General features: G+C 44.4%; 1 protein-coding gene across 2 annotated transcripts in view; it reads left to right on the top strand.

Moving 5' to 3' along the window:
- JAZF1 (JAZF zinc finger 1) overlaps window positions 1–26946 on the top strand; it is a 352302-nt gene that overhangs the window by 321583 nt on the left and 3773 nt on the right. For both annotated transcript variants that reach the window (XM_021935240.2, XM_009203187.4), the window contains exon 4: window positions 20171–20340. In XM_021935240.2, the coding sequence (XP_021790932.1) occupies window positions 20171–20340 (170 nt within the window). The remainder of the gene's footprint in view (window positions 1–20170; window positions 20341–26946) is intronic.

The following is a 26946-nucleotide window of genomic DNA, read 5'->3' as shown; positions in this document are numbered from 1 at the left end:
AAAAGAGGTCACTGACTTAGCAGACTAGAAAAAGCTGGAACTTAAGCTGAAAAGGGTGAGCTCAGAGGTGGGCCGATTCACGTTCAATAATCCCAGAAAGCCTCCAGATCTGGAGCAGCCTAATAGGTACATGGTCTCTCTTTGGAGAGATGAAAATGGTCTGAAATTGATTGTGATGATGGCTGCACTAGTCTGCAAATATATGGAAAACCTTGAGCTGTACGCTTGAAATAAGTGGATTGTATAGTATGTGAATTATACCTCAGTAAAGCTTTATGTTCATTGGGTATTCATGGACATAAAGACAGCAACAGTAGACACTGGGGACCTCTGGGGCGGGGGAGGAGAGAGGGGACAAGGGTTGAAAAGCTAACTATTGTTTGCTATTCCCAGGACCTGGGTGGCAGGATCAGTTGTACTCCAAACCTCAGCATCACACAATATACAAACCTGCACGTGTACCCCCTAGATCTAAAATAAAAGTTGAATATATCTTTAAAAAGTAAAAAATAAATCTGTTCTATTTTTAAAATGGAGCTACAGATACCTCTGACTGTGGGAGTGCAGACAAGGCTGAAGTCAGGAGAACTGGCTGACGGTCTCCACAGGATGTCCCTTCCTTTCCCCCTCTGTGTCCTCCCTAACCCTGTAAGGCCAGGCAGCTGCCATCCATCCCGTGACAGAGCATAGCTCTGGAGATGCTGAACCAGAGCTGCCAGGCAGAGCCCAGGGTGCGGGCACCGTTCTGAGAACAGGGAGACTGAGGAAGAGACTCCATCGTGAGTGGTAGAAGCCTAGTGCCCTTTCCCTACCCGTAGCCACTCGCACCACCCAGGACGGCCAGCCCAAGGGAAAAGGACCTGTGAGGTGGTCCCCCTCCAGGTTTACTATGTGGACCTTCACCATTTGATAGACCCACCCATGCACCAGAGCATCCAATCTGCTTTTTATGCCTCATTTTTAAATACAAGCAGAGAGACAAGGATCCTGAAGGTTTGGGAATGGCTTCCAGGACAGACAGTGTTAGACCAGATTAAAGAGGAAGAAAGGCACACCAGAGAAACAGTGACAGTGCATGGGGCAGGAGAAAATAAAAACAAACGATAACTTTCTCCTTACAGAGAGGAGAAAGCTTTGTGCGTGAAAAAAAGAATAAAAAGGGAGTTTTTGGAAATTAAAACAGATAATAGCAGAAATGAAAACATTTGTAGAAAGGACAGAGAGATGTTTTAGAAAAATCTCCCAGAAAGTAAAAAGGAAAAAAAAAAATCAGAGGTTTAGAAAATAGAAGTGATAAGAATATGAGAGGATTCGTCCAGGAGGTGTAATATTAGAATAAAAAGAATTCCCAGAAAGACAGCTAAGAGAGGAAATTATAAAAAAGCAAATTTCAGAGAAATTTCCCAGAACTGAAGGGCATGAGTTTTCAGGTGGATGAGTCCCCAGCACAGTAGTAAAAGGATGGCAAGTGGAATGACAGAGAGCAGCAAGAAGCTGAGTCTCCTGGGAGGAGGACACAGCTGAGACTGGGAGTCATTGCGGCTCAGGACCCGTGGGCTGCGACCTGAGAGTAGAATGAAGACATTCTCAGACATTCGGGGACTCCAGATTTTACCTCCCATGACCCAAGCAAGTGGTGAACGAAGAAAGAGGAAGACACAGAACCTTGGAAAAGGCATCGGCCCCATATGGGGAGAAGAAAAGGGAACTCCTGGGACAGTGGAGAAGGGGAATTCCAGGATGGCAGCCATGCAGGGTGGTCCTGGAGCAGAAGGACAGAGGGCACCAGGTGCTTGGAGACAGTCTCTTAGGAAAAAGGAGGGATGAGGGGAGGCAGAGAGGAAAGTGGGGAGGGGGGACCAGAATACCTGGGGGCTTAAACACACTGAGAGGAGGCTTACAGTCCATCCGAGGGTCGGACTGAATTTAAGTGTGCAGCGCAGTATTCTGGCTGGGAACACAGACTCTGCAGCCAGATGGCCAGCTGGGAACCCTTGCAACCCCACAGAGGACCTTTGGACCTCTGACAAGACACTGTGCCTCTCTGGGCTTCCATTTTAGGTAAAATGAAGATAATGTTAGTGCTCACCTAAAAGGGTTGTTGTGACATTTAAATGAGCTAATAGATGTACAACACTTAGAGCTGTGCCTGGCCTCTAGTGGGCCCCAGATACACATCAGCCGCTCATGCAATGAGGAGGATGGGGAGGAGGATGAAGATGACAAAGATCACAACAGAGATTATGGAGATGGTGTTGAACTCCAAGGAAGATAAAGATGTGAGCTTGGTTCATCCTATGGCTCAGCGTCATTCATAGTGCAGCATTGAATACTAATGAAGCCAAATACAGGAAGGCCTCACTTAATGTTGTCAAGAGGTTCTTGGAAATTTTCACTTTAAGTGAAAAGACATATAACAAAACCAGTTTTCCCAAAGGCTAATTTATACAAAGAGAAGTTAAGTTCCTACAGCATATTTCTGGTCACAAAAACATCACCAAACTTCTAAATAAAGACCCAAAACACGTCTAGTAGTAAACATTAAAATAAATGTGAACTATCATACATTTAAGAAAATTAATTAAACAGGGTAATTATTTACCCAGTCCTTTTGATGCATCAGTGAGTGACAGTGGTCTTCTTGGTAGTGGGTTAAATTAAGGAATGAATGTGTGAATATTGTAAGGAGCACCTTCTCCCACCACAGTTCAAACACCAGCAATAACAGATGTGGCAGGATCACTGAGCACTTTTGTACATCATCATTTATTGTCATGCACTTGTATGATTATCATAGACTTTAGAGACTTTTATTTGATAATTTGTATTCTTTTTCTTTTTTTATTATACTTTAAGTTCTGTATACATGTGCAGAACGTGCAGGTTTGTTACATAGGTATATACATGCAATGGTGGTTTGCTGCACCCATCAACCTGTCATCTACATTAGGTGTTTCTTCTAATGCTATCCCTCCCCTAGCCCTCCACCCCCTGACAGGCCCCAGTGTGTGATGTTCCCCTCCCTGTGTCCGTGTGTTCTCATTGTTCAACTCCCACTTATGAGTGAGAACATGCGGTGTTTGGTTTTCTGTTCCTGTGTTAGTTTGCTGAGTATGATGGCTTCCAGCTTCATCCATGTCCCTACAAAGGACATGAACTCATCCTTTTTTATGGCTGCATAGTATTCCATGGTGTATATGTACCATTTTTTCTTTATCCAGTCTGTCATTGATGGGCATTTGGGTTGGTTCCAAGTCTTTGCTATTGTGAACAGTGCTGCAATAAACATACGTGTGCATGTATCTTTCTGGTACAATGATTTATAATCCTTTGGGTATACACCCAGTAATGGGATTGCTGGGTCAAATGGTATTTCTGGTTCTAGATCTTTGAGGAATCACCACACTGTCTTCCACAATGGTTGAACTAATTTACACTCCCACCAACAGTGTAAAAGCCTTCCTATTTCTCCACATCCTCTCCAGCATCTGTTGTTTCCTGACTTTTTAATGATTGCCATTCTAACTGGCGTGAGATGGTGTCTCATTGTGGTTTTGATTTGCATTTCTCTAATGATCAGTGATGATGAGTTTTTTTTTCATATGTTTGCTGGCTGCATAAATGTCTTCTTTTGAGAAGTATGTTGATATCCTTCACCCACTTTTTGTTGGGGTTGTTTTTTTCTTGTAAATTTAAGTTCTTTGCAGATTCTGGATATTAGCCTTTCGTCAGACGGATAGATTGCAAAAATTTTCTCCCATTCTGTAGGTTTCCTGTTCACTCTGATGATAGTTTCTTTTGCTGTGCAAAGCTCTTTAGTTAGATCCCATTTGTCTGTTTTGGCTTTTGTTGCCATTGTTTTGGTGTTTTAATCATGAAGTCTTTGCCCTTGCCTATGTCCTGAATGGCATTGCCTAGGTTTCCTTCTAGAGTTTTTATGATTTTATGTCTTACGTTTCAGTCTTTAATCCATCTTGAGTTAATTTTTGTATAAGGTGTAAGAAGGGGTCCAGTTTCAGTTTTCTGCATATGGCTAGCCAGTTTTCCCAACAGCATTTATTAAATAGGGAATCCTTTCCCCACTGCTTATTTTTGTCAGGTTTGTCAAAGATCAGATGGTTGTAGATGTGTGGCATTATTTCTGAGGCCTCTGTTCTTTCCAATGGTCTATATATCTGTTTTGGTACCAGTACCAAGCTATTTTGGTTACTGTAGCCTTATAGTATAGTTTGAAGTCAGGTAGCGTGATGCCTCCAGCTTTGTTCTTTTTGCTTAGGTTTGTCTTGGCTATACGGGCCCTTTTTGGTTCCATATGAAACTTAAAGTAGTTTTTTCCTAATTCTGTCAAGAAAATCAATGGTAGTTTGATGAGGATAGCATTGAATCTATCCCTATAGTCTGAGAAATAAAGGGAAAGAGTACAAAAGAGAAATTTTAAAGCTGGGTGTCAGGGGGAGACATCACATGTCAGCAGGTTCCATGATGCCCCCCAAGCTGCAAAACCAGAAAGTTTTTATTAGCGATTTTCAAAAGGGGAGGGAGTGCACGAATAGGGTGTGGGTCACAGAGATCACATGCTTCACAAGGTAATAAAATATCACAAGGCAAATGGAGGCAGGGCGAGATCACAGGACCAGGACGAAATTAAAACTGCTAATGAAGTTTTGGGCACACATTGTCATTGATAACATCTTATCAGGAGACAGGGTTTGAGAGCAGACAACCGGTCTGACCAAAATTTATTAGGCGGGAATTTCCTTGTCCTAATAAGCCTGGGAGTGCTACGGGAGACCGGGGCTTATTTCATCCCTTATCTACAACTGTAAAAGAGAGATATCCCCAAAGTGGCCATTTTAGAGACCTCCCCTTGGGAACGCATTCTTTTTCTCAGGAATGTTCCTTGCTGAGAAAAATAATTCAGCAATATTTCTATTTGCTTTTGAAAGAAGAGAAATATGGCTCTGTTCCGCCCGGCTCTCAGGCAGCCAGACCTAATGGTTATCTCCCTTGTTCCCTGAACATCGCTGTTATCCTGTTCTTCTCTCAAGATGCCCAGATTTCATATTGTTTAAACAATTTGTGCAGTTAAATGCAATCATCACAGGGTCCTGAGGTGACATTCATCCTCAGCTTACAAAGATGATGGGATTAAGAGATTAAAGTAAAGACAGGCTATAGGAAATCACAAGAGTATTGACTGGGGAAATGGTAAGTGTCCGTGAAATCTTCACAATTTATGTTCTTCTGCCATGGCTTCAGCTGGTCCCTCCATTCAGGGTCCCTGACTTCCCGCAGCAAGCATGGAATGTTTTTCCATTTGTTTGTGTCCTCTCTTTTTTCCTTGACCAGTGGTTTGTAGTTCTCCTTGAAGAGGTCCTTCACATCCCTTGTAAGTTGTATTCCTAGGTATTTTATTATCTTAGTAGCAATTGTGAGTGGGAATTCACTCATGATTTGGCTGTTTGCCTATTATTGGTGTATAGGAATTCTTGTGATTTTTGCACATTGATTTTGTATCCTGAGACTTTGCTGAAGTTGCTTATCAGCTTAAGGAGATTTTGGGCTGAGACGATGGGGTTTTCTAAATATACAATCATGTCATCTTCAAACAGAAACAATCTGGCTTCCTCTCTTACTATTTGAATATGCTTTATTTGTTTCTCTTGCCTGATTGCCCTGGCCAGAACTTCCACTAGTATGTTGAATAGGAGTGGTAAGACCTCAAGGGCATCCTTGTTTTGTGCTTGTTTTCAAAGGGAATGCTTCCAGCTTTTGCCCATTCAGTATGATATTGGCTGTGGGTTTGTCATAAATAGCTCTTATTATTTTGAGATATGATCCCTCAATACCTAGTTTATTGAGAGTTTTTAACACGAAGGGGCATTGAATTTTATTGAAGGTCTTTTCTGCATCTGTTGAGATAATCATGTGGTTTTTGCCATTGGTTCTGTTTATGTGATGGATTACATTTATTGATCTGCATATGTTGGGATGCAGTCAACTTGATCCTGGTGGATAAGCTTTTTGATGTGCTACTGGATTTTGTTTGCCAGTATTTTATTGAGGATTTTCACATCGATGTTCATCAGGGACATTGGCCTGAAATTTTCTTTTTTTGTTGTGTCTCTGCCAGTTTTTGGTGTCAGGATGATGCTGGCCTCATAAAATGAGTTAGGGAGGAGTCCCCCTTTTTCTATTGTTTGGAATAGTTTCAGAAGGAATGGTAGCAGCTCCTCTTTGTACCTCTGGTAGAATTCAGCTGTGAATCCATCTGGTCCTGGGCTTTTTTTGATTGGTAGGCTATTAATTACTGTCTCAATTTCAGAACTTGTTATTGGTCTATTCAGGGATTTAACTTCTTCCTCGTTTAGTTTTGGGAGGGTGTATGTGTTCAGGAATTTATCCATTTCTTCTAGATTTTCTAGTTTATTTATGTAGAGATGTTTATAGTATTATCTGATGGTAGTTTGTATTTCTGTGGAATCGGTGGTGATATCCTCTTTATCATTTTTTATTGTGTCTGTTTGATTCTTCTCTCTTTTCTTCTTTATTAGTCTGGCTAGCAGTCTATTTTGTTAATTTTTTCCAAAAAACCAGCTACTGGATTCATTGATTTTTTTTTAAAGGGTTTTTCTTGTCTCTGTCTCCTTCAGTTCTGCTCTGATCTTAGTTATTTCTTGTCTTCTGCTAGCTTTTGAATGTGTTTGCTCTTGCTTCTCTAGTTCTTTTAATTGTGATATTAGAGTGTTCATTTCAGATCTTTCCCGCTTTCTCCTGTGGGCATTTAGTGCTATAAATTTCCCTCTAAACACTGCTTTAGCTGTGTCCCAGATATTCTGATACATTGTGTGTCTTCGTTCTCATTGACACAAGTATCAATAGCTGAATCAATCAAGCGGAAGAAAGGATATCAGGGATTGAGGATCAACTTAATGAAATAAAGCATGAAGACAAGATTAGAGAAAAAAGAATGAAAAAGAATGAACAAAGCCTCCCAGAAATATGGGACTATGTGAAATGACCAAACCCATGTTTGATTGGTGTACCTGAAGTGAAGGGGAGAATGGAACCAAGTTGGAAAATACTCTTGAGGATATTATCCAGCAGAACTTCCCCAACCTAGCAAAAGAGGCCAACATTCAAATTCAGGAAATATAGAGAATACCACAAAGATACTCCTTGAGAAGAGCAACCCCAAAAAACATAATCGTTAGATTCACCAAGGTTGAAATGAAGGAAAAAATGTTAAGGGCAGACAGAGAGAAAGGTTGGGTTACCCACAAAGGGAAGCCCATCACACTAACAGCGGATCTCTCTGCAGAAACCGTACAAGCCAGAAGAGAGTGGAGGCCAATATTCAACATTCTTAAAGAAAGGAATTTTCAGCCCAGAATTTCATATCCAGCCAAACTAAGCTTCATAAACAAAGGAGAAATAACAACCTTTACAGACAAGCAAATGCTGAGAGGTTTTGTCACCACCAGGCCTGACTTACAAGAGCTCCTGAAGGAAGCACTAAATATGGGAAGGAAAAATTATTACCAGCCACTGCAAAAACATACCAAATTGTGAAGACCATAGATACTATGAAGAAACTAATGGGCAAAATAACCAGCTGGCATCATAATGACAGGATCAAATTCATACATAACAACATTAACCTTAAATGTAAACAGGCTGAATGCCCCAATTAAAAGACACAGACTAGCAAATTGGATAAAGAGTCAAGACCAATTGGTGTGCCGTATTCAGGAGACCCATCTCATATGCAAAAACACACATAGGCTCAAAATAAAGGGATGGAGGAATATTTACCAAGCAAATGGAAAGTAAAGAAAAGTAGGGGTTTTTGCTATCTCTGATAAAACAGATTTTAAACCAACAAAGATCAAGAAAGACAAAGAATTACATAATGGTAAAGGGATCCATGCAACAAGAAAAGCTAACTATCCTAAATATATATGCAGCCAATACAGGAGCACCTAGATTCATAAAGCAAGTTCTTAGAGACCTACAAAGAGTCTTAGACTCCCACACAATAATAGTGGGAGACTTTAAACCCCACTGTCACTATTAGATCAACAAGACAGAAAATTAACAAGGATATTCAGAACTTGAACTCAGCTCTGGACCAAGTGGACCTAATAGACATCTACAGAGCTCTCCACCCCAAATCAACAGAATATACATTCTTCTCAGTACCTCATCGAACTTATTCTAAAATTGACCACATAATTGGTAGTAAAACACTGCTCGGCAAATGTAAAAGAACAGAAATCACAACAAACTGTCTCTCAGACCACAGTTCAATCAAATTAGAACTCAGGATAAAGAAACTAACTCAAAATCGTATAACTACATGGAAACTGAACAACCTACTCCTGAATGACTACCGGGTAAATAATGAAATTAAGGCAGAGATAAATAAGTTATTTGAAACCAATGAGTATCCACTCATCTTCTAATGCAATTATTTCCAGGCTCACTTTTGAATCATCTTGTCCTGACTGCATCCTGACCAAGCACCAGTGTGGGTCCATAACTCAGAACCCCCAGGCATCAGTGTGGGTCCATAACTCAGAACCCCCACCCTCCACTGGCCCGAGGTCAGTTCCTCTGTCTTTTAGGTCTCACCAGATTCTTGTGACCCAGAAAGGTCAAAGCTAAGTATGGAAATTATGAAAAAATAATTCAGCTCTTTAGAACCAACTGTGTAACAGGCTAAATTTAGGCTTGATAGTCATTGTGGTCATTGGTGTGATTCGTTTTTTGGTTTGCATTTTTTTATTTTTTAGGAGACATGATCTTTCCCTGTCACCCAGGTCAGAGTACAGTGGTGCCATCACCACTCGCTGCAACCTCAACCTCCTGGACTCAAGTGATCTTCCCAAACTTATCACAGGGTTCTATCCTGGTTTTGCTCATTTCCCGCCTCAGCCTCCTGAGTAGCTGGGGCAACAGGTGTACACCACCACACCCAGCTAATTTTTAAACTTTTATTTGATAGAGATGGGGTGCCACTGCATTGCCCAGCCTGGTTTCAAACTTCTGCCTTCAAATGATCCTCCCACCTCAGCCTCCCAAAGTGCTGGGATTACAGGTGTGAACCACCATGCCCAGCCTTGATTTGTGTATTTTTAAGATCTTTTAAAGCTTACATAGTAAAGTTGGCATGATTTTGTTGAAATATGTCAAATTTGAGTGTGTGTGTAATCAATATTTAAATGTATTAGAACATATTATTTTAGGCCGGGCTTGGTGGCTCATGCCTGTAATCCCAACACTTTGGGAGGCTGAAGCAGGTGGATCACCTAAGGTCACGGGTTCAAGACCAGCCTGACCAACATGGTGAAACCCCGACTCTACTAAAAATACAAAAACTAGCCGGGCGTGGTGGCAAATACCTGTAATCCCAGCTACTCCGGAGGCTGAGGCAGGAGAATCACTTGAACCCAGGAGGCGGAGGTTGCAGTAAGCCAAGATCGCGCCATTGCACTCCAGCCTGGGCAACAAGAGTGAAACTCCGTCTCAAAAAAAAAAAACTTTAAAAATTACGTTCCAATGTATTATTATTTAATACTATCTAAAGATTTATAAATGTTTGTTAGATTTATAGTTGTAAAAGCTTATCATTAAACCAAGTACAAATAGTTCTTAAGTTAAAAAAAAAACTGGTCCTTCAGAGCTGAAAGATGCCTTGATAAAGAAACCTTGATAAAGAAAAAAGTCATGATGAGGCCCAGGGCTGCTCTTTGCTGTGGGAAGCCACTGGAGGGTTTAAGCAGGCAAGTGAAATAAAGTAATTTTTTAAAAAAAGATTAGTGGGAGTCAAGAGTTGAAGCTGTGTAATCTTGGGGCCTCCTTCCCCTCTGAACTCGATTCACTGGTTCACTGCTTCAACAAACACATGTCCAGTGGCTCCTTGTGGCTCTGGCAGTGTCCTGGGGACTGTGAGGTAATCACAAATAATGACCAGAACTCCAAATACCAGAGATGAATCCAACACCGGGACGGCAATTCATTAGAAAGTGTAAAGTCCTATGGAACTATTACTTCTGGCTTGGAGAACCAGGAGCAGTTCCATAGTTAAGGAGGAACCTGTTTCCTCCTTAACTACGGAATGACATTCCAGTAATGAGCTGAGGTCCAGGAACAAAGAGGTCAAGAATTTTCCAGGCATGGCCTGTGGTCCCAGAGCCATTAATGTGTCTTTCATTGTAATCATTCATTGCCAATTCATTTCGACTATTGTTGCTTTAGCTCCTATAAAGTGGGTCAGTACCAATTAAAGCTAATTTATAATGATAAATCTATAAGACAGAAAGGCAACTCTTTGCTAATGTATTTGCCAGAATTTGATACCCCAGGAAAGTTTTAATTTGCTGTCACCACAGTTATCACTTTTACATGAATATTAATGATATGCATTATAAGAAAAATGTGGCATATTGGGTTTCTGGAAAAGGTTGACTTTTATCTGTATGTCACTATTTTATGTTTATGACTACAAAGAATGAGAACTCTGTAGGCAGTAAAACAGAGTTGGGCCATCTCCACAGAGTAAGGAGTCAGCAAAGGGAAGTGCGGGCAGAGGTTCAAGGAGAGTGGGCAAGACTGGAAATCTTCTTGTGGCCAGTGAGAGAGCAAATGTGGCAGAAGCACCCGGCAAGGCCCCTGGATGGCGATGTGGGCTCGGTGTAGGCGGGTGGCCAGGAAGAGAGGGGTGTGTGTGTGTGTGTGTGTGTGTGTGTGTGTGTGTGTGTGTGCATGTGCATGCACGAGTTCCAGGCCACCTCAGTTTCTTCATGTGATTCATGAAACTGACACTGATTTTTACCTCCTTTTCCAACAACCCTCCCTGGCCATCCTGTGGTATATAATTGTCTTATATACAAAGGGTCGTACCTTGGTTTTGGTCATTTCCCCAACTGAAATGCTGAAATGAGCTCTTGAGGCCCCTCTCGGCTGCTGTCCTGCCCGCCCCAGGCTCCCACCACAGTGGTTATGAAACCATGGAGTATGAATACAGAAAACTCAACCCAAGAAAGATGAGTGGCAGCCAATTTTTATATGTGACAGCGTCAGGTTAAATTACATTTTCTTGCAGAAACCCTAACATTAGTGGACATCATTTTAAAATTGATTAATCATATCTAAGACTACGGAGAGCCTTACAAAGATAGCTCTTGTCCCTTGCCTTTGGAAAACTGGACCACAGCCACCTGGATGGCAGGGTCCCATCACTGGCTGTCATGAGGCTTAGCGCGCTGCTCCCACCTGCTCACACACTGCGCACCACATGTGGTTTTGAGCAACTCCATGCATTGTGTTCATTTTCCTCTCTCTGCAGCCCATCTCCAGGGCCTTGCTTTGTCTGTCGCGTCTCTGTTCTCCCCATCATACAGGGGATATTCAATTTAAAAATGAATCAAAGGAGCACAAATTTTGAAACCAAAGACCTGATGGGCCTGTTGCTAGCCAGGTGACCTGCGGCACATCCCTTACCCTCCCACACCCTAGCTTTCCCCTCTGATCAGTTGGAGAGAAAAAGGCTGGTGATGTGGAAAGCACCTCTCCTAGGGCCAGGTTCATAGGCGGCACCTCAAGCCTAAATGGCAAAGACACTTCTCTGGTTAAATGCACATGTAAAACAAAATTTGCCCATTCTTAGGCAGCTAGAATTTTTACCAAACTAAAAAATCAAGTAAGCACAGGTAGGTTTGGGTATAAAGGCAAGTGCCAGAATTTAAGGAGCTAATGGCTTAGAGCAAAAGGAGGCCAAACAAAAAACAGGCATTTTGACTGCCATGACATGTACACATTTGTACAATCTGCCCATTTGTTTGTTAAAAAATAATCGGGCCTCAAAACCGTGGAACTTTCACCGGAGCATCAGCAGAAGCAATTAACCATCCCAATAAAAGGGATTGCTGGGCTGACTCTCCACCCTACTGTCACACTCACCCAGTGTCACAGCCAGTGGATCCTTTGTGTCCTTAAACCTTGTGTCCTTTTGAAAGGTAGATCTCTGCAGGCATTCTCCTCTAATAGAGGACTGTTTCATCAAAATTACAAATCTGATCCAACTAATTTTTAAGTACAGAGGAAGATGAATTCAGTAAGGTTGCAGGATACATTATCAATATACAAAAATCAGTAGCATGTCCATACACAAATAACAACTTAGCTGAAAAAGAAATCAACACAACAATCCCATTTATGATCGCATCAAAAAAAGGAATAAATTTAATGAAGGAGGTGAAAGATTTGTACACTAGAAACTATAAAACATTGATGAAAGAAATTGAAGAAGACACAAATAAATGAAAAATATCCCTTGCTCATGGATCAGAAGAATTAATGTTCTTAAAATGTCCATACTACCCAAAGTGCCATATGAAATAAGTGCAATCCCTATCCGAATCCTAATGGCGTTCTTCACAGAAACAGTAAAAACAATCCTAAAATTGATATGGAACCGCAAAGACTCTAAATAACCAAAGTGATCCTAAGAATGAAAAAGTTGGAGGCATCACACTTCCTGCTTTAAAATTTTATTACAGGCACGTGGGCTCCATAGCTCAGTGGTTAGAGCACTGGTCTTGTAAAATTATATTACAGGCTGGGCACAGTGGCTCACGCCTGTAATCCCAGCACTTTGGGAGGCTGAGGCGGGCGGATCACCTGAGGTCAGGAGTTTGAGACCACTCTGGCCAACATAGCAAAACCCTGTCTCCACAAAAAATACAAAAATTAGCCGGGCATGGTGGCTGGTGCCTGTAATCCCAGCTACTCAAGAGGTTGAGGCAGGAAACTCACTTGAACCTGGGAAGCAGAGGTTGCAGTGAGCCAAGATTGCACCACTGCATTCCAGCCTGGGCAATAGTGCAAGACCCCATCTCAAAATAAAAATTATATTTCAAAGCAAAGGTGATTATCAAAACAGTATGGTACTGGGATGAAATCAGCCACATAGACCAGTGGAACAGAAGAGAGAGCCCACATGTATTCAACTATGTTTGACAAGGGCACAAAGGGAACACAATGGGAAAGGATAATCTCTGCAGTAAATGGTGCTAGGAAAACTGGGTTTCTACATACTCTTGAATGAAATTGGTCCCTTATCTTACACCATACACACAAATCAACTCCACATGGATATAAGACCTGAAGCTGTAAAACTCTTAGAGAATAGGAGAACATGGGGAAAAAGCAACTTGACATGAGCCTTGTCAATGAATTTTTTGGTTATCACACCGGAAGTTCAATCTACAAAAACAAAAATAAATGAGACTGCATAGCTGGGCACAGGGTCTCATGCCTGTAATCTCAGCACTTTGGGACGCTGAGGCGAGTGGATCACCTGAAGTCAGGAGTTCGAGACCAGCCTGACCAACATGGAGAAACCCCATCTCTACTAAAAAAAAAAAAAAAGAAAAGAAAAAAACACACACACACACACACACAAAATTAGCCAAGTGTGGTGGTGTATGCCTGTAATTCCAGCTATTTGGGAGGCTGAGGCAGGAAAATCACTCGAACCCAGGAGGTGGAGGTTGCAGTGAGCCAAGATCATTCCATTGCACTGCAGCCTGGGCAACAAGAGTGAAACTCTGTCTCAAAAAAATAAAAATAAAAAATAAATGAGACTACAAACTAAAAAGCTGCACAGCAAAGGAAACTATCAACACAATGAAATAGCAGCCTATGGATTGGGGAAAATATTTGCAAACCATATATCTGATAAGGGGTTAACAGCCAAATTTACAAAGTACTCATACAACTCAATAGCAGAAAAACAAATAACTTGGTTTAAAAAATGGGCAAAGGACCTGGACAGACATTTTTCCAAAGAAGACATAAAAATGGCCAACGGAATATGAAAAGGTGCTCATCGCTAAGCATCAGAGAAATGCAAATCAAAACCACCATGAACTATCACTTAAAAGACCACACCCATTCAGACAGCTCTGATCAAAAAGACAAGTAATAACAAGTGTTAGCAAAATAGAGCTACCATATGACCCAGCAATCCCTCTTCTGGATATATACCCAGAGAAAATGAGATCATCACCTCAGGAAGATGTCGGTACTCTCATGTTCTCCCAGCATTACTCACAGTAGACAAGAATTGGAAACCACCAACGTGTCCGTCAGTGGATGAATGCACCAAGAATCTGTGTGTGTGTGTGTGTGTGTGTGTGTGAGAGAGAGACACACAATGGAATACTATTCAGCCTTACAAAAAGGAGATCCTGCTATTTGCCACAACATGGATGAGCCTGAAGGATATTATGCTAAGTGAAATAAGCCAGACACAGAAAGAAAACTAGTGCATGATCTCACTTACATGCGGGAAAAGTCAAATATACAGAGATAGGGAATAAAACAGTGGTTATGGGGTAGAGGGAGGAAATGGGGAGATGTAGCTTAGAAATTACGAAGTAGTAGGTACGTAGGATGAACAAAGCTAGAGAGTTTTGTGGTAGTGGTGAGAAAGCGTTCCTCTGGACCCCCAAACAGGAACGTATCGGGAGGGGTGGTTGGCACATAACAGGTTTTTTCTTAGCACCGTGTCCCTTTCCCTTGAAGCATCCTGGGATTTAGGGCTGGAAAGGGTGGGGTGGAGGAGAGAGGAAGAAGAGAGGGAATGTGAATGGGTGCAGGCCATAGCGTGATCTTTTCCTGCTTAGAATCCTGCATCATGAGGTAGACCTGGAGAAGAGAAGCCCCCTGAACGGGCTACGGACCACTATGTGACTGTGGGCCAGTCACTTAACATTTTTTTAAATTTCTTTTTCTATTTTTTTTTTCACCCAGGCTGGAGTGCAATGGCACCATCTCGGCTCACTGCAACCTCTGCCTCCCGGGTTCAAGCGATTCTCCTCCCTCAGCCTCCCGAGTAGCTGGAATTACAGGCACTCATCCATACTCAGCTAATTTATATATTTTTTAGTAGAGACGGGGTTTCACCATGTTGGCCGGGCTGGTCTCGAACTCCTGACCTCGTGATCCACCCACCTCGGCCTCCCAAAGTGCTGGGATTACAGGCGTGAGCCACTGCGCCTGGCCTAAATTTCTTAATGTTAATTTTTGTGAGTATATAGTAGGTGTATATATTTATGGAGCACATGAGCTATTTTGATACAGGTCTGCAGTGTGTAATCACATCATGTAAAATGGGGTCTTCAGCCCCTCAAGCGTTTATCTTTTGTGTTACAAACAATCCAATTATACTCTTTTAGTTATTTTAACATATACAATTTATTATTGACTAAAGTCACCCTGTTGTGCTAGCAGATACTAGGTCTTACTCTATTTGTTTTGTGCCCACTAACCCTCCCCACTGCCCACCCCCAGTCACTAACTTCTTTCTTTTTTTTTTTTTTTGAGACAGAGTCTCGCTCTGTCTCCCAGGCTGGAGCGCAGTGGCATGATCTTGGCTTATTGCAAGTTCTGCCTCCCGGGTTTACACCATTCTCCTGCCTCAGCCTCCCAAGTAGCTGGGACTATAGGCACCCACCCCAGCTAATTTTTTTGTACTTTTAGTAGAGACGGGGTTTCACCATGTTAGCCAGAATGGTCTCGATCTCCTGACCTCGTGATTCACCCGCCTTGGCCTCCCAAAGTGCTGGGATTACAGGTGTGAGCCACCGTGCCCAGCCCCAGTCACTAACTTCTGAGACACCAAGATGAGTGTGGGATTCAGTGGTCTGCAAGTTCCTCCCAGTTGCAACATTCTGACCCCACAGTCCAGGGTTCCCCAGCAGAGCTTGCTAAGAGGGTGGCCTTGAGGACACCTGCCAGCCTGTCCCCAGATGCCCACTCTGGCCCCCAGTCACATTCTTTCTGTGACTCTCACACTCCAAAGACCTTTCCTGCCCCAACTGCTTATAACTATACATACACATGGTTGTTTTTTCCCCTCTCTTTTAAGGAAATACTTTATATATTTTTTGTTTGTTTGTTTCAAAAATTGTGTGGAAATTAACATTTGTTGTCTTGGGATGGTGTGAGGCACAGAACAAGAACATCATTTCATTTCCTCATGATCTTCTGTCTCCTGGCGGGACACCCCGCCCCTCTCCTTTGGCTTATAGGGGGGCGTTTAGACAGGACCTAGTGATCACCAAGTCTACTTATGACAGGTGTTGGGTAAAAGTTTGCCATGTGAATAAATGAATGTATTCATCCTTAAGGTCCCCTCATTTTCCCCTAGAGTAGCCCAGAGCCTCATTTCAACCTGATAGCCTCAGTGCAGACTGTGATGTGCCCCGTTGAAGCCCCAGCTGGCATGCAGGGCAGTGCGCTCAAAGTGAGGGACGAGAAGGGGGTATTAAATCTTTATACCTACTTATAAATAATTTATTAAAACTATTCCTGTATTAAGATATTTATACTTATTTTAGCCCTACCCTTTTTGCTTCTTTGCAGATGTGGTTTCTGCAATAATATATTAATACATATACGGCATTTATAATAAAAATATTCACACAAATTCATACTTGGGGCGGTGCTCACGATTTTTTATTAATTGAAGCACAGGAGTAAAACTTGGGAGGGTGTTGCTAGGAGAAGCAGCTTTGCCACCTCCTGCTTTCCAGGAATGGAGGAGGAGTTCCCTAGCAAAGGCGTGGAGACGGCTGGGGATTTGTTCATTCTGCAGTGAGTGTTGAGATAGCAGCTGAAGCAGCAATTGAAAACGAATGAACGAGCTTGGGATTTATTTTCCTCTTGTGGGAAGACATGAGGAAATGGATAAAGCAGAGGACAAAGGCTGGCCCAGCAGCTTTGGTGACTTTAGTTTTAGGGTATTTCTTTCTACAGTTCCAAAATGTTTGAAAGGAGACTAACAGCAGTTGTGTTTTGGCCTCAAAAGTTTTCTGCAGGACCCCCCACGCCCTGCCAGGGACACGAATGAGTGCCAGCATCTGAGCGCCTGTGACTCGGATCCCGCAGCCCCTATGCTGCCCGCCCCAGGCCCTCTGGCTGCCGCCTGGTGCTGTGGACACCTGGTTAATAAAAGGGGGAGCATTTGGGGTACAATAAGAAAAGCTGTAGTAGAACCCCACCACGTTCCTCAGATTTAAAAAGGGGACTGTTCTCAAGAGAGAGCAAGGGAACAGTAGATGAGATAAACGGCTCACATAGCATTTTATTTTCTTGCCTACTTTAATGCCTACCATGGGCCAGGCATTGTCCAGAGTCCTAAACACAGGAACTCAGTTATTCTTCACAACAGCCTTAGTGCGTACAGGCATTCACCATTTTACAGATGAGCAGTTTGAAGCTCAGAGAGGTAGCGGCACTTGCCTTGGCTCACAGTGCTCTGAGCCCCAGCTGCGCTCCCTCCCGGCCTCTGCAGACTCGTGGAGGTGGGGGCTGGAGTGTGCTTTGCTCCTTCTTTGAGCTTAAAGCAGATGGGGCCTGTCTGGTCCTGGAGTCTCTTGTGTTTTTTCCAGTAGGGATTCCCAACCCTTTTGGAATTATCTCGTTTGGTTTCACAAAAGGCCCTTCTAAAGATAATCTTATTTTATATGGAATATGTCTATGTAATATGATTACAAAGATGGCATTGCTTACACTGCCTTGCATGTTTTCAGCTCGTACTCTATGGAAGTCCTCCTATCCCAGGTATTCTGTACACACTCATTCTGATCCTTAAATTCAACCTGCAAGAAACAGACTTGTGCCCATTTCATGAAAGAGAAAATAAAAGCCAAGCGGCTTGTCCTTCAGCTAATGAAAGCAGAGGCATGAGCCCAGGTCTGTGCTGATGTTCTCTGTTAGAGGACAAAATTAAGTATAAACAAAAGTCCATCTTGTTGCAGCCGAGGGAGATGACTAGTTTCACCCAAGGATTTGATTGTAGCTGCTGAGTGGTGTGTGTCCCACCTTGCCTGGGACAGTCCCAGCTTACACCTGTCGGCCCACACTACCTTTCCGTCTCAGAAGTGTTCCAACTTGCAGGGTGAGCTGCGTGGCCCCTGCCTGCCCTGCCTGGGGCTGGATACCACGCGCCTTCCCTAGAGACGGAGACGGTGTAGGCAGCTTCAGCTCCTCGGCCTGATCGCTTTTGATCCAGTGGAGTTTTGAAGTTTTCTCTTCTGTTGGGCTTCATTAAGCTCCCAGTTGGTCTGAGGTGCCCCACCCTCCCCCATTCTAAATGTTTCGTGGTTCTTGGTATTGAGGTTAACAAATTAGCCCAATTAGATGGATAAATTAGTCATTCTAACTTTCTGAAGTCCCGCTGGAGGAGCTTTGCGAAATAGCATTTATAGTTTTCTAACAAGCAAGTTAAAGGACGCCAGCATGTGGCATTTGTTTAAGAGTAAAATGTCTTAAACAATGCCCTACTTAAAAACAGATTTCAAGATTTGCTCCAGGACAGACCCTGAGCAACGTGGCAGAGTGGCACCCCTGTGTCGCCTGGTACAAGCGTTTCCAAACCGGCTGTCTTGATTTAGGGAGCTATGGCCAAGTACAGCGGAATTTACTGAAACCCACATTTAACTCCAAAGCTTCATGTTTGCCAAATTGTTTTTTCTGCACCACCCAAGAATTTCTAACAGACTTCAAAACAGACTGCTTTGAATTCCGTCTCAGTATTAAATGGTGAAGAGCCAGCAACTCAAAGGAGATTAAAAAGGAACCCCTCAGAAGAGCTTGGCACTGGGGGCTGGGAAGCAATGGGGGAAAAGCACACTGTCCCTTAATGGCTAATTCAGAATGCATAAGCGTTTTAACCTCACTAGGGCTCAGGTGCTCGTGTGTATAAAAGTGACAGTAATCCCCACCTCACAGGGTTACTGGAGGATTAAATGAGATAATGCATATAATGTGCCTGAAACATAATAGGCACTCAATAAACTTCAGGTCCCTTCCTTCCTTCCTGGCTCCTTTCAACTTTTAGCCTCAGATGCCGGCGTCCCTGTTCCTGGCTCAACTGGCTCTTCAAACAATCTTATTAATGCCTATTAAAATGAAACCCAATAAAAGTGCCAATATTTGGTGTTGAAATAATTGATGTAGCAGAGTAAGCCCCTGAAGCACCCAGGCAGGCCCCTGGTACAATTTAGCCTCACACCTGGGGGATGAATTTCACAACTGTAATTGCTACCATATAATTCTTATTAATGTTGTGCTATAATTCCTATTTATTCCACGGGGCTTGTAAATGCATTAGGACTTGTCAACATATTATTTTACACTGTTTATGATCTGTAGAATTACGTCCTTCAGGGTTGTATTGTGCGAAAGCTCCAAATAAATGGCTTTGGGCCTCATTAAAAAAGAGCGAAGCGAGGCTGCCTGTTGAAGTGGTTCTCCATCCCTGCCGTCTTGCACAGAAGTCAGTAGAGTCTATTTCAATTCGATTCTTAGCAGAGCTCTTCACCCTTAGGAATATAAGAGAATCCCTGCTTCCTGTCTGAGCTGCGTGACGGCGATGGGCCAGCCCTAGCAGGAAGCGTCGCATGAGCTGAAGGGCAGACGCAGTGCCTGGGACTGCGTGTGTAGAGGATCGCTTCGTCTTCCAGGACGAGTCGCTGCTGGCGATTTACCCTCAGAGCTCCTGGCCTTCTGTGCCTCTTGCTCCCTAGCCTGAGGGTAACCCTCTTTTAGTTCCAAATTTCCCAGCTCAAATCTATAAAGAAAAACACCTGAAATTCATTCCTACTGGAAATGCCTAAGAAGTCCAAAACGTAACCCCTGACCCTGGAGATTTTTGCATTTACTAGGCCAGTAAAGCATAAAGCTAAGGGGACAGGGTTCTGCTCATTTGGGAGTGTCAGGCACTAGTGTGGGGAGTGTGAGGAGTCTGTCATCGTTGCTTATTTTTGGTTTTGGCCCCAGAGCGAGTCTTCCCTGTGCCTTCACAGCCACAGGCTGGGCTGCCGTAGAACCGAGTTAATGTTCTTGCTCCGCCAACTCCTAGCCATGAATTGCTGGGAAGCCCTTGCCCTGGTCTCTTAGGTGGGAACACGGGGCTCTTGCTCCCAGGGTTGTAAGGGAATAGTCGTGTTTGCAGTCACTTGGTGCCGCGAGTGCCCTCTCCTTGGGCCATCAGCGCTGCGCTGCCACTGCCACGTCTCCTGTCCTGGGAGTGGCCGGGTGAACCTGTGGGGAGATGAGTGCTCCTGACAGTCCTTGCCCTTCTCTTGTCCCGCAGGCAGTGAGTATGACGAGGAGGAGGTGGACTATGAGGAGTCGGACAGCGATGAGTCCTGGACCACAGAGAGTGCCATCAGCTCCGAAGCCATCCTCAGCTCCATGTGCATGAATGGAGGGGAAGAGAAGCCTTTTGCCTGCCCAGTTCCTGGATGTAAAAAGAGATACAAGGTAACAGAGGTGCTGCGTGCTTGGCATAACCACATGGAAACAGGGCAAGCTTCATGGAAGGCAGCCGCCCTTTCTTGATTTTAAAGCAAGTGTATGGGCTAGGGGGAGACACTCCCCTCTCCTGCATTAGAGTGCGTGGGCCTCACCGCTGCGTGCACACAGGTGCCCTCAGGGCAGTGCTCACCCACCACCGCTGGCTGCCGCCGGGGCTTTCCCCTCTGCTCACCTACTTGGGATCCTGGCGGTCAAGAGAGATCTTTTGTAGGAGGATCATGTCTTTGATAGTCTTCAAATTCATGTCATACTGGGGGACCCATCAGAACAGAGTATCAAATACGTCAACCTATTTATTTGCCAAGCACCTTCCCCAATGGATGGCCCTGCAGGTGGCTCACGGGAGACCACTTTGAAGTTGTAAAAGCCCCAGATGGCTCCCAGAGCCATTTGGTGAGTGTGGTGGGGTATTTAGCCTCCAGCTGAGGAAGTTCTTGCTTCCTTCCACCCACTGGCATGAAAGGGGATCAGGAGAAAAAAGGTCTTTGATATTTTTCTCACCAAACCACCCACTTCAACTTCAGCTGCCTGTCTGCTGACCCAGGTCTCTGAGGGCCTGACTGGGTGTCATGCGCAGCTGGGGGTGCTAAATTTTCTAATAAGGAACAGGGACAAAATGAGAAACACCACAACAGTCAAGTATGGGTCTAGAGGGCATTTTAAAAAACAAAATTGCAAACTTCCCCATGAGGTGTTAGCAGCTCTTTCACATCCACCTGTGAGCTAGCAGTAGAAACATCAGAAACACACCTGGCATGCTCGATGGCACGCTGATTCACTCAGAGCAGACTGACTGTTTTTAAGCTTAAAAGAAAAGATGGCATAAGCACTTATGTTGCCCCTTCTTAAATAGGTCTCTCTGAACACTCATCTATTTCAGTACTTTTCATAGCAGCTGTCGATGTAAAAGCATGGCACACAAATGTGCCACAAAGTTAGCATTTCTAGGTTTCACCTACTCTATGTACTGTTACAGTTCCATCATGCAAAGTCCAGATGCTCGTTGTTTAAGCTGAAATGAACTCCCCAGGACGCAGATGTGAGAAGCCTCTGCGGGCTGGCAGAGGAGCGCTGCATTTGGGTCAGAACAGGCCTCAGGACGCATCTGTACATTCTGTGTCAGAGGCATGGAGTTGGGAGAGGAGGGAAGGGCCGCTCAGGGGTTACCTTGGGATACAAAACATCCACAGGATTGTTGGACAAGCCCATTTTTCCAGAGGGCAGCGCTTCATTGCAGAAAGAGACTTTTTCCTCCTTTCTTGCTCTCTACAGAGAAGGCCGTGACTGGCCCCTGGGGCCGGTTCCCACCGCATCTCACCGCAGCTGTTCCTCCCCACCACTGCCATCCTGCTGCCTGCTCTCCAGGGCCGAGCACCCGGCCGGGGGTGTCTTCCACATCGGCCATGTTAAAAGCGGGAGCCAAGTAATGACCTGTACTCAGGCTGACCCGCCAAAACACAAAGGAAATACAAGCTACGCCCTGAGTTCTGGGCAGCGGGTGCAGGGGAAGCATCCCCTCTCTCCCACCTCTAGCTCCATCCCCTTTTCTTGTTCGCATCCTTTCCTTCTTGTCATTTCTGTTTTGTCATTCTTTTACTTTTCCTCTGCTTGGGTTTCTGGGTTGTCTGTGTCTGGGTTGGTGGGGGCTTTTCTGAGTGTTCTCTCTCCACCACTGAGAATTCAATGAGCCTTGGGCTGAAGGGGCTGCCGACTCCAGCCCCGTTGACTGGCAGGTGACGTGGGCGGCAGTTGGTGGTCCTGATCCCGCAAGGGAAGTGTGAGTTTCCTTTTCTGGGCCAGAATGCAGGTCATGATACGCAGGGCCATAGCAGGCTTGTGACCTCACCTCTGACCAGGCACTGGAGATGAGCCACTCCTACATCCCAAGCTGGCGGCTGACTCTTTCTGCCCTGAAGTTGCTGGCTGGAAGGTAGGGCTGTGCTCCAATGGGATTCGTATTTCATCTGATTCACTACATCATTGCTGGCTTGGGTACTGGAGAGAAGAGGGTGGGATGAGCTGGGTACTGTGGACTCGGGCAGAATCCAGAAGTGCTGCCACCTCATTTGTTCCCAAGGCAAGTCAGACTCTTCTTACTCCCTGCTTGCTGCTGGCAGCAGTCTCTGCCAGCCAAGTCTCCTGGACACTGACTCAGGATCAGCAGTCCTCGCCATTTCATTGGCATTTACAGAGCAGACAGAATGAGGTACTGAACTCCCAGACCTCATGCCGAGCAGGGAATGGGAGAAGGACCCTGCAGTAAAGCCAGGTCTCTACATTTCCTTCCCATGTTAACTCCTTAGCCGAGGATGCTCCCTGCCCTCTGTAGAAGAAAAAAACAATGTTTCCCTCAATCATCCTAAGTTCTAGTTGCAACATCTTCTCTGTAACAACAGAGAGATTAACAAGAGAAAAACAGTTTATCAACATGTGTATTTCATATACACATGGGAGACAAGACACCCAGGGAATGGGCGGTTCTCGGTTCTCACAGCTTATACAGCGTCTTCAACAAAGAACCGTTAAGTACATTTTTAGAGAAGTAACAAAGGAAAAGGGCTTTGAGTCTCTGGGAGCAGCAGCTTATGGAAGGAAAAAAGAAAAACAAAAGGCAGACAAGAGTCCTGTTAGTGTATTAGCTTGTTCATGTAGATTCCTCCAGTACCATCTCCAGGCCAGTAAGAGTCTAAAGTCTTCTGCATTGGTTAACCTTCGATCTCCCTGGAAGAAGTGGGGGTGGCCTTCCCTTTGTCTTTGTAAATGTGTGTCCTGTTTTTAGGCACACAGAGGGAGAGCAGGGACTCCTTCCTGCATCTGCTGCTGCTTAACTGCCTTCAGCTAAACAGTCCTTAGGGCAAAGAGGCATATTCCGGTCCCCCGTCCCTTCCTCTCTCCCTCAGTATCTCTCATTTGAATTCCGCTCCTTTCTCCAGCACAGCTCCAGTGCCACCACCTTTGGGAGCCCTCACCAACCTCCCAGACCGACTCCCCTCTCCGCCTCTCGTAGGTCAAGTTCTCATCCTCCCCACATGCTCTTTCTACATTGAGGCACCATCTCCCTTACTGCTCCCAAAACCCTCAGAGCTCACTGTCCCTCCTCAGCACCCAGCACAGGTCTCAGATGTGACAGGTGCTCTGAGGGCAAAGGAATCAAGGCGTAGCCCATGGGAACAGGGAAGTGTGGGCTCCCCACTGAGCCCCGGAGCCCCAAAGCCGTGGGAGGATTATTTCCTTTGTATCCTTCCCAGAGGCGTTCCAGGCCACAACCACTGAGCCCACCACTCTTGCCCTGCTCACGCTTGCCTGAATTCAGGGAACAGAGACGACTTCCCTTCCTTATAATGCAGATAGGTTTAAAAGATGGGTTGAAGTGCTTTGAGGTTTTTTTCCTTTGATAATTTTTATGTTAGAATGGCAAAGATTAAAGGCACTTTAAAGTTTTTTTGTTTTGTTTTTTAAGAAATGTAAAACAACAATACCCCGCCCCCCAAAGTTCCTCTGGAGTCCTCTGCATGGTGACAGTTTCATCAACAGAGACAGACCCAGATAGTGTCCCGTTTTCAAACACTGAGAAACACTTAATGATGAGGGAGTGCTCACAAAGTAACATTAAGTGGAAAAAAGGTATTGAGAGAGATTATTAACTCAACTCAATTATGTAACTCAAGATATAATTAACTCAGATATTAACAGTGATAGTATCTGTTCTTTTTTATGCTCTTCTGTGTTTTCTGAATTTCTGCAATTGTCTAACTGAACATATTACTTAAATGACTGAGGGAAGAGGCAATTCTTTTTTCCTAAAGACCCCACCCAACTTGCTAGACACCCTGTGTGCTGGTGTGCAGTGGCCAGTAGGGAACTGCATGCGCCTCAGCCCTCCTGCTTTCTGCGGCTGGTGGGGTGTCCACATTGCTGCAAGTGGTTTCACTTTTAACCCCCACCATTACCACTACTACCATCCCCAGTTTGTTTTCTTACTCTTCTTCCTCATCAAATCCCCAAGCAACTTCATCTTCTCCATTGTGTACAACATCCAGGCCCCTGGGAAACTGACCATTGGGCTTATCTAGGTCAAGTGTCATGTTGTACACATGAAGGTCTGAGTACTGACAACAAAGATCCCATCCAGGTAAGGACAGGATGGCCCAGCTTGGCATCTGGACTTTAGGCTTCATGATTTGATTTGGAGTAGACTTTTAGAAAAGCCTCTAAATCGCCTGCTGTCTATTGACTGGCCTAATTCCATCAGAGGGGACAAGTAGTTCCTAATGGTAGAACCCCCACCTAAGTCCTCCTTTCTACCTCCTACCTTCCCACTTTCTTCCCTTACTAGCTTGACATCATTGTAACTCACAGACAGTTTTCTCCAGACTATTATCCCAATCCTTCTTCCCAACTGGTAAGATTTTTCAAAGACCACCAGCTGGTTGTTGTAATTAACGAGTACCTAGCACGTTAGGAGACTACATGAGGAAATATGGACTATGGAATCGGACATCCCTGGGTTCCTATTCCAATTCTGTAATTTACGAGCCATGTGATCTTGGCCAAGTCACTCACCTCCTCTAGGAGTCAGTTCTTTCATCCAGAACATGAGTATTAAATAAGGCAATTGACATCAAGTACCCAGTATGATAAGCTCTTAATAAACGTTAGCAACCTTCCTTGCCCTTTTAAGCTTGATTCCATTTTTTTCAAAGACCAAAGAATTTCAGCAATTTCAGCATTTCAGGTTTCCAGCCATTATTTATTTTTTTACTAATATTTTTGAAAGATCAAATTTGTTTCAGGACTGATGCAATAAGAAACTTTGGTGGATCTTTTCAGAGCTCCTCTGGTCTTGTAAAGAGGATGTTCCTGCGGCCTCTAACTGAATGGCTGGATGGAGGAAATGTCTTAAGAGAGTCTTACTTGACCTTGTACTAACATTTGTGATAAAGGCAACCCACTCACACTTGTCAACATTTTTAATCACAGCAGCAAAGACAAAGGAGTGATGGCACAGCAGGTTCTTTGACCAACCCTGGAAATACCTTATGTTTCTAAATATGCTTCCTGATTTTTCCATAAAGCTGATGTGTGTGTAGTGTTGGCTATTTTCCTCATAGTCTCATGCCAGACACACAACATAATGTTTACATTCAAGCTGGGAACGGGCCACAGCGCCTGCTGGAATCCCCTCAGCCCTGGCTTGTCCTTCTCTTGATGAACGACAGATCTGACTTCACGTTGGACTGGCTTCTCTGGTTTTAGCAATTTCTGGTCTTAAATCTTTTTTTTAGCCTAATTAGTTATAAAAAACCTCAGCCCTCAATGGAATGGCTAAGCCCTGACACCATTAAGAGTTGCTCTGCCTTGGCCGGGTGCGGTGGCTCAAGCCTGTAATCCCAGCACTTTGGGAGGCCGAGACGGGTGGATCACGAGGTCAGGAGATTGAGACCATCCTGGCTAACACGGTGAAACCCCGTCTCCACTAAAAAATACAAAAAACTAGCCGGGCGAAGTGGCGGGCGCCTGTAGTCCCAGCTACTCGGGAGGCTGAGGCGGGAGAATGGCGTGAACCTGGGAGGCGGAGCTTGCAGTGAGCTGAGATCCGGCCACGGCACTCCAGCCTGGGCGACAGAGCAAGACTCCGTCTCAAAAAAAAAAAAAAAAAAGAGTTGCTCTGCCTTTTTGTTTCTTGGTTAATGCTTTTCTGTTTTTGGTTTCCTCTATTTTCTGACAAGGTTTGAATGGTTCTGGGGCACAGAGGTAGCTGGATTACTGATGATCTGTCCTGCATCAAGTTCCCCATGAAAACAAGGACATGAAATGTTTTAGTAGCCCTTCATCCGCAGAAAAGGACCCTGATAGGTGCTCAATATTCGTTGAGCTATAAAGGGATATTACTAAGCAGGCAGGTGCACATCTCTAGCATTTGTAACCCAGGACACTTTCTACCATATTAAAGTTGGAAGTCTTTTTCTAATGGCCATAAAACTAATATTCATTCTCTTTCTGTCTCTCTCACACACAATACATGGCTTAAAACAATTATCTTTTACAGTTCTCTGGGCTGCCTGGCTCAACAAGGTGGTTCTCACCTGGGGTCTCTCACACAGTTGCTCTAAGACACCAGCTGGGGCTAGAACCATCTGAAGGCTCACTTGGCCTCGATACACACGTTGGCCTCTTCACTCATGTGCCTGGGCCTCGGAGGGGATGGAACCGCCAGGGACTGGCAGGACATATCTACCCATCAAACATCTCAGTGGGTCTGATTCTGCCACTGCCACTACCCTCCCCTTTCCTGCCCCAGCAGGCTCTGAAACCCCCAACATGCCTCTTAACAAGACTGAAGAACTTATGTTTGAAAGGATTGGTGCTGGAAGGACAAGGCTGGAGACAAGGTACAGAAGGCCTGGAGCCAGGTGTTCAGAGCAGACTGTTTGTCCTGCTTCAAATCACTGGACAACCTTCAGACTCTGAGCCAACTGCTACTTGGCACCCCTGGGTTCAACAAAGTCCAGCAGAGTTCTCTTCCAAGGACTTTTTAAAAACATTAACGTG

This window comes from Papio anubis, chromosome 4 (genome assembly GCF_008728515.1).
Source record: "Papio anubis isolate 15944 chromosome 4, Panubis1.0, whole genome shotgun sequence".
Taxonomy (NCBI): Eukaryota; Metazoa; Chordata; class Mammalia; order Primates; family Cercopithecidae; genus Papio; species Papio anubis.
Note: the sequence above shows the minus strand (reverse complement) of the source record. Positions and strands in the feature narration are given on the sequence as shown.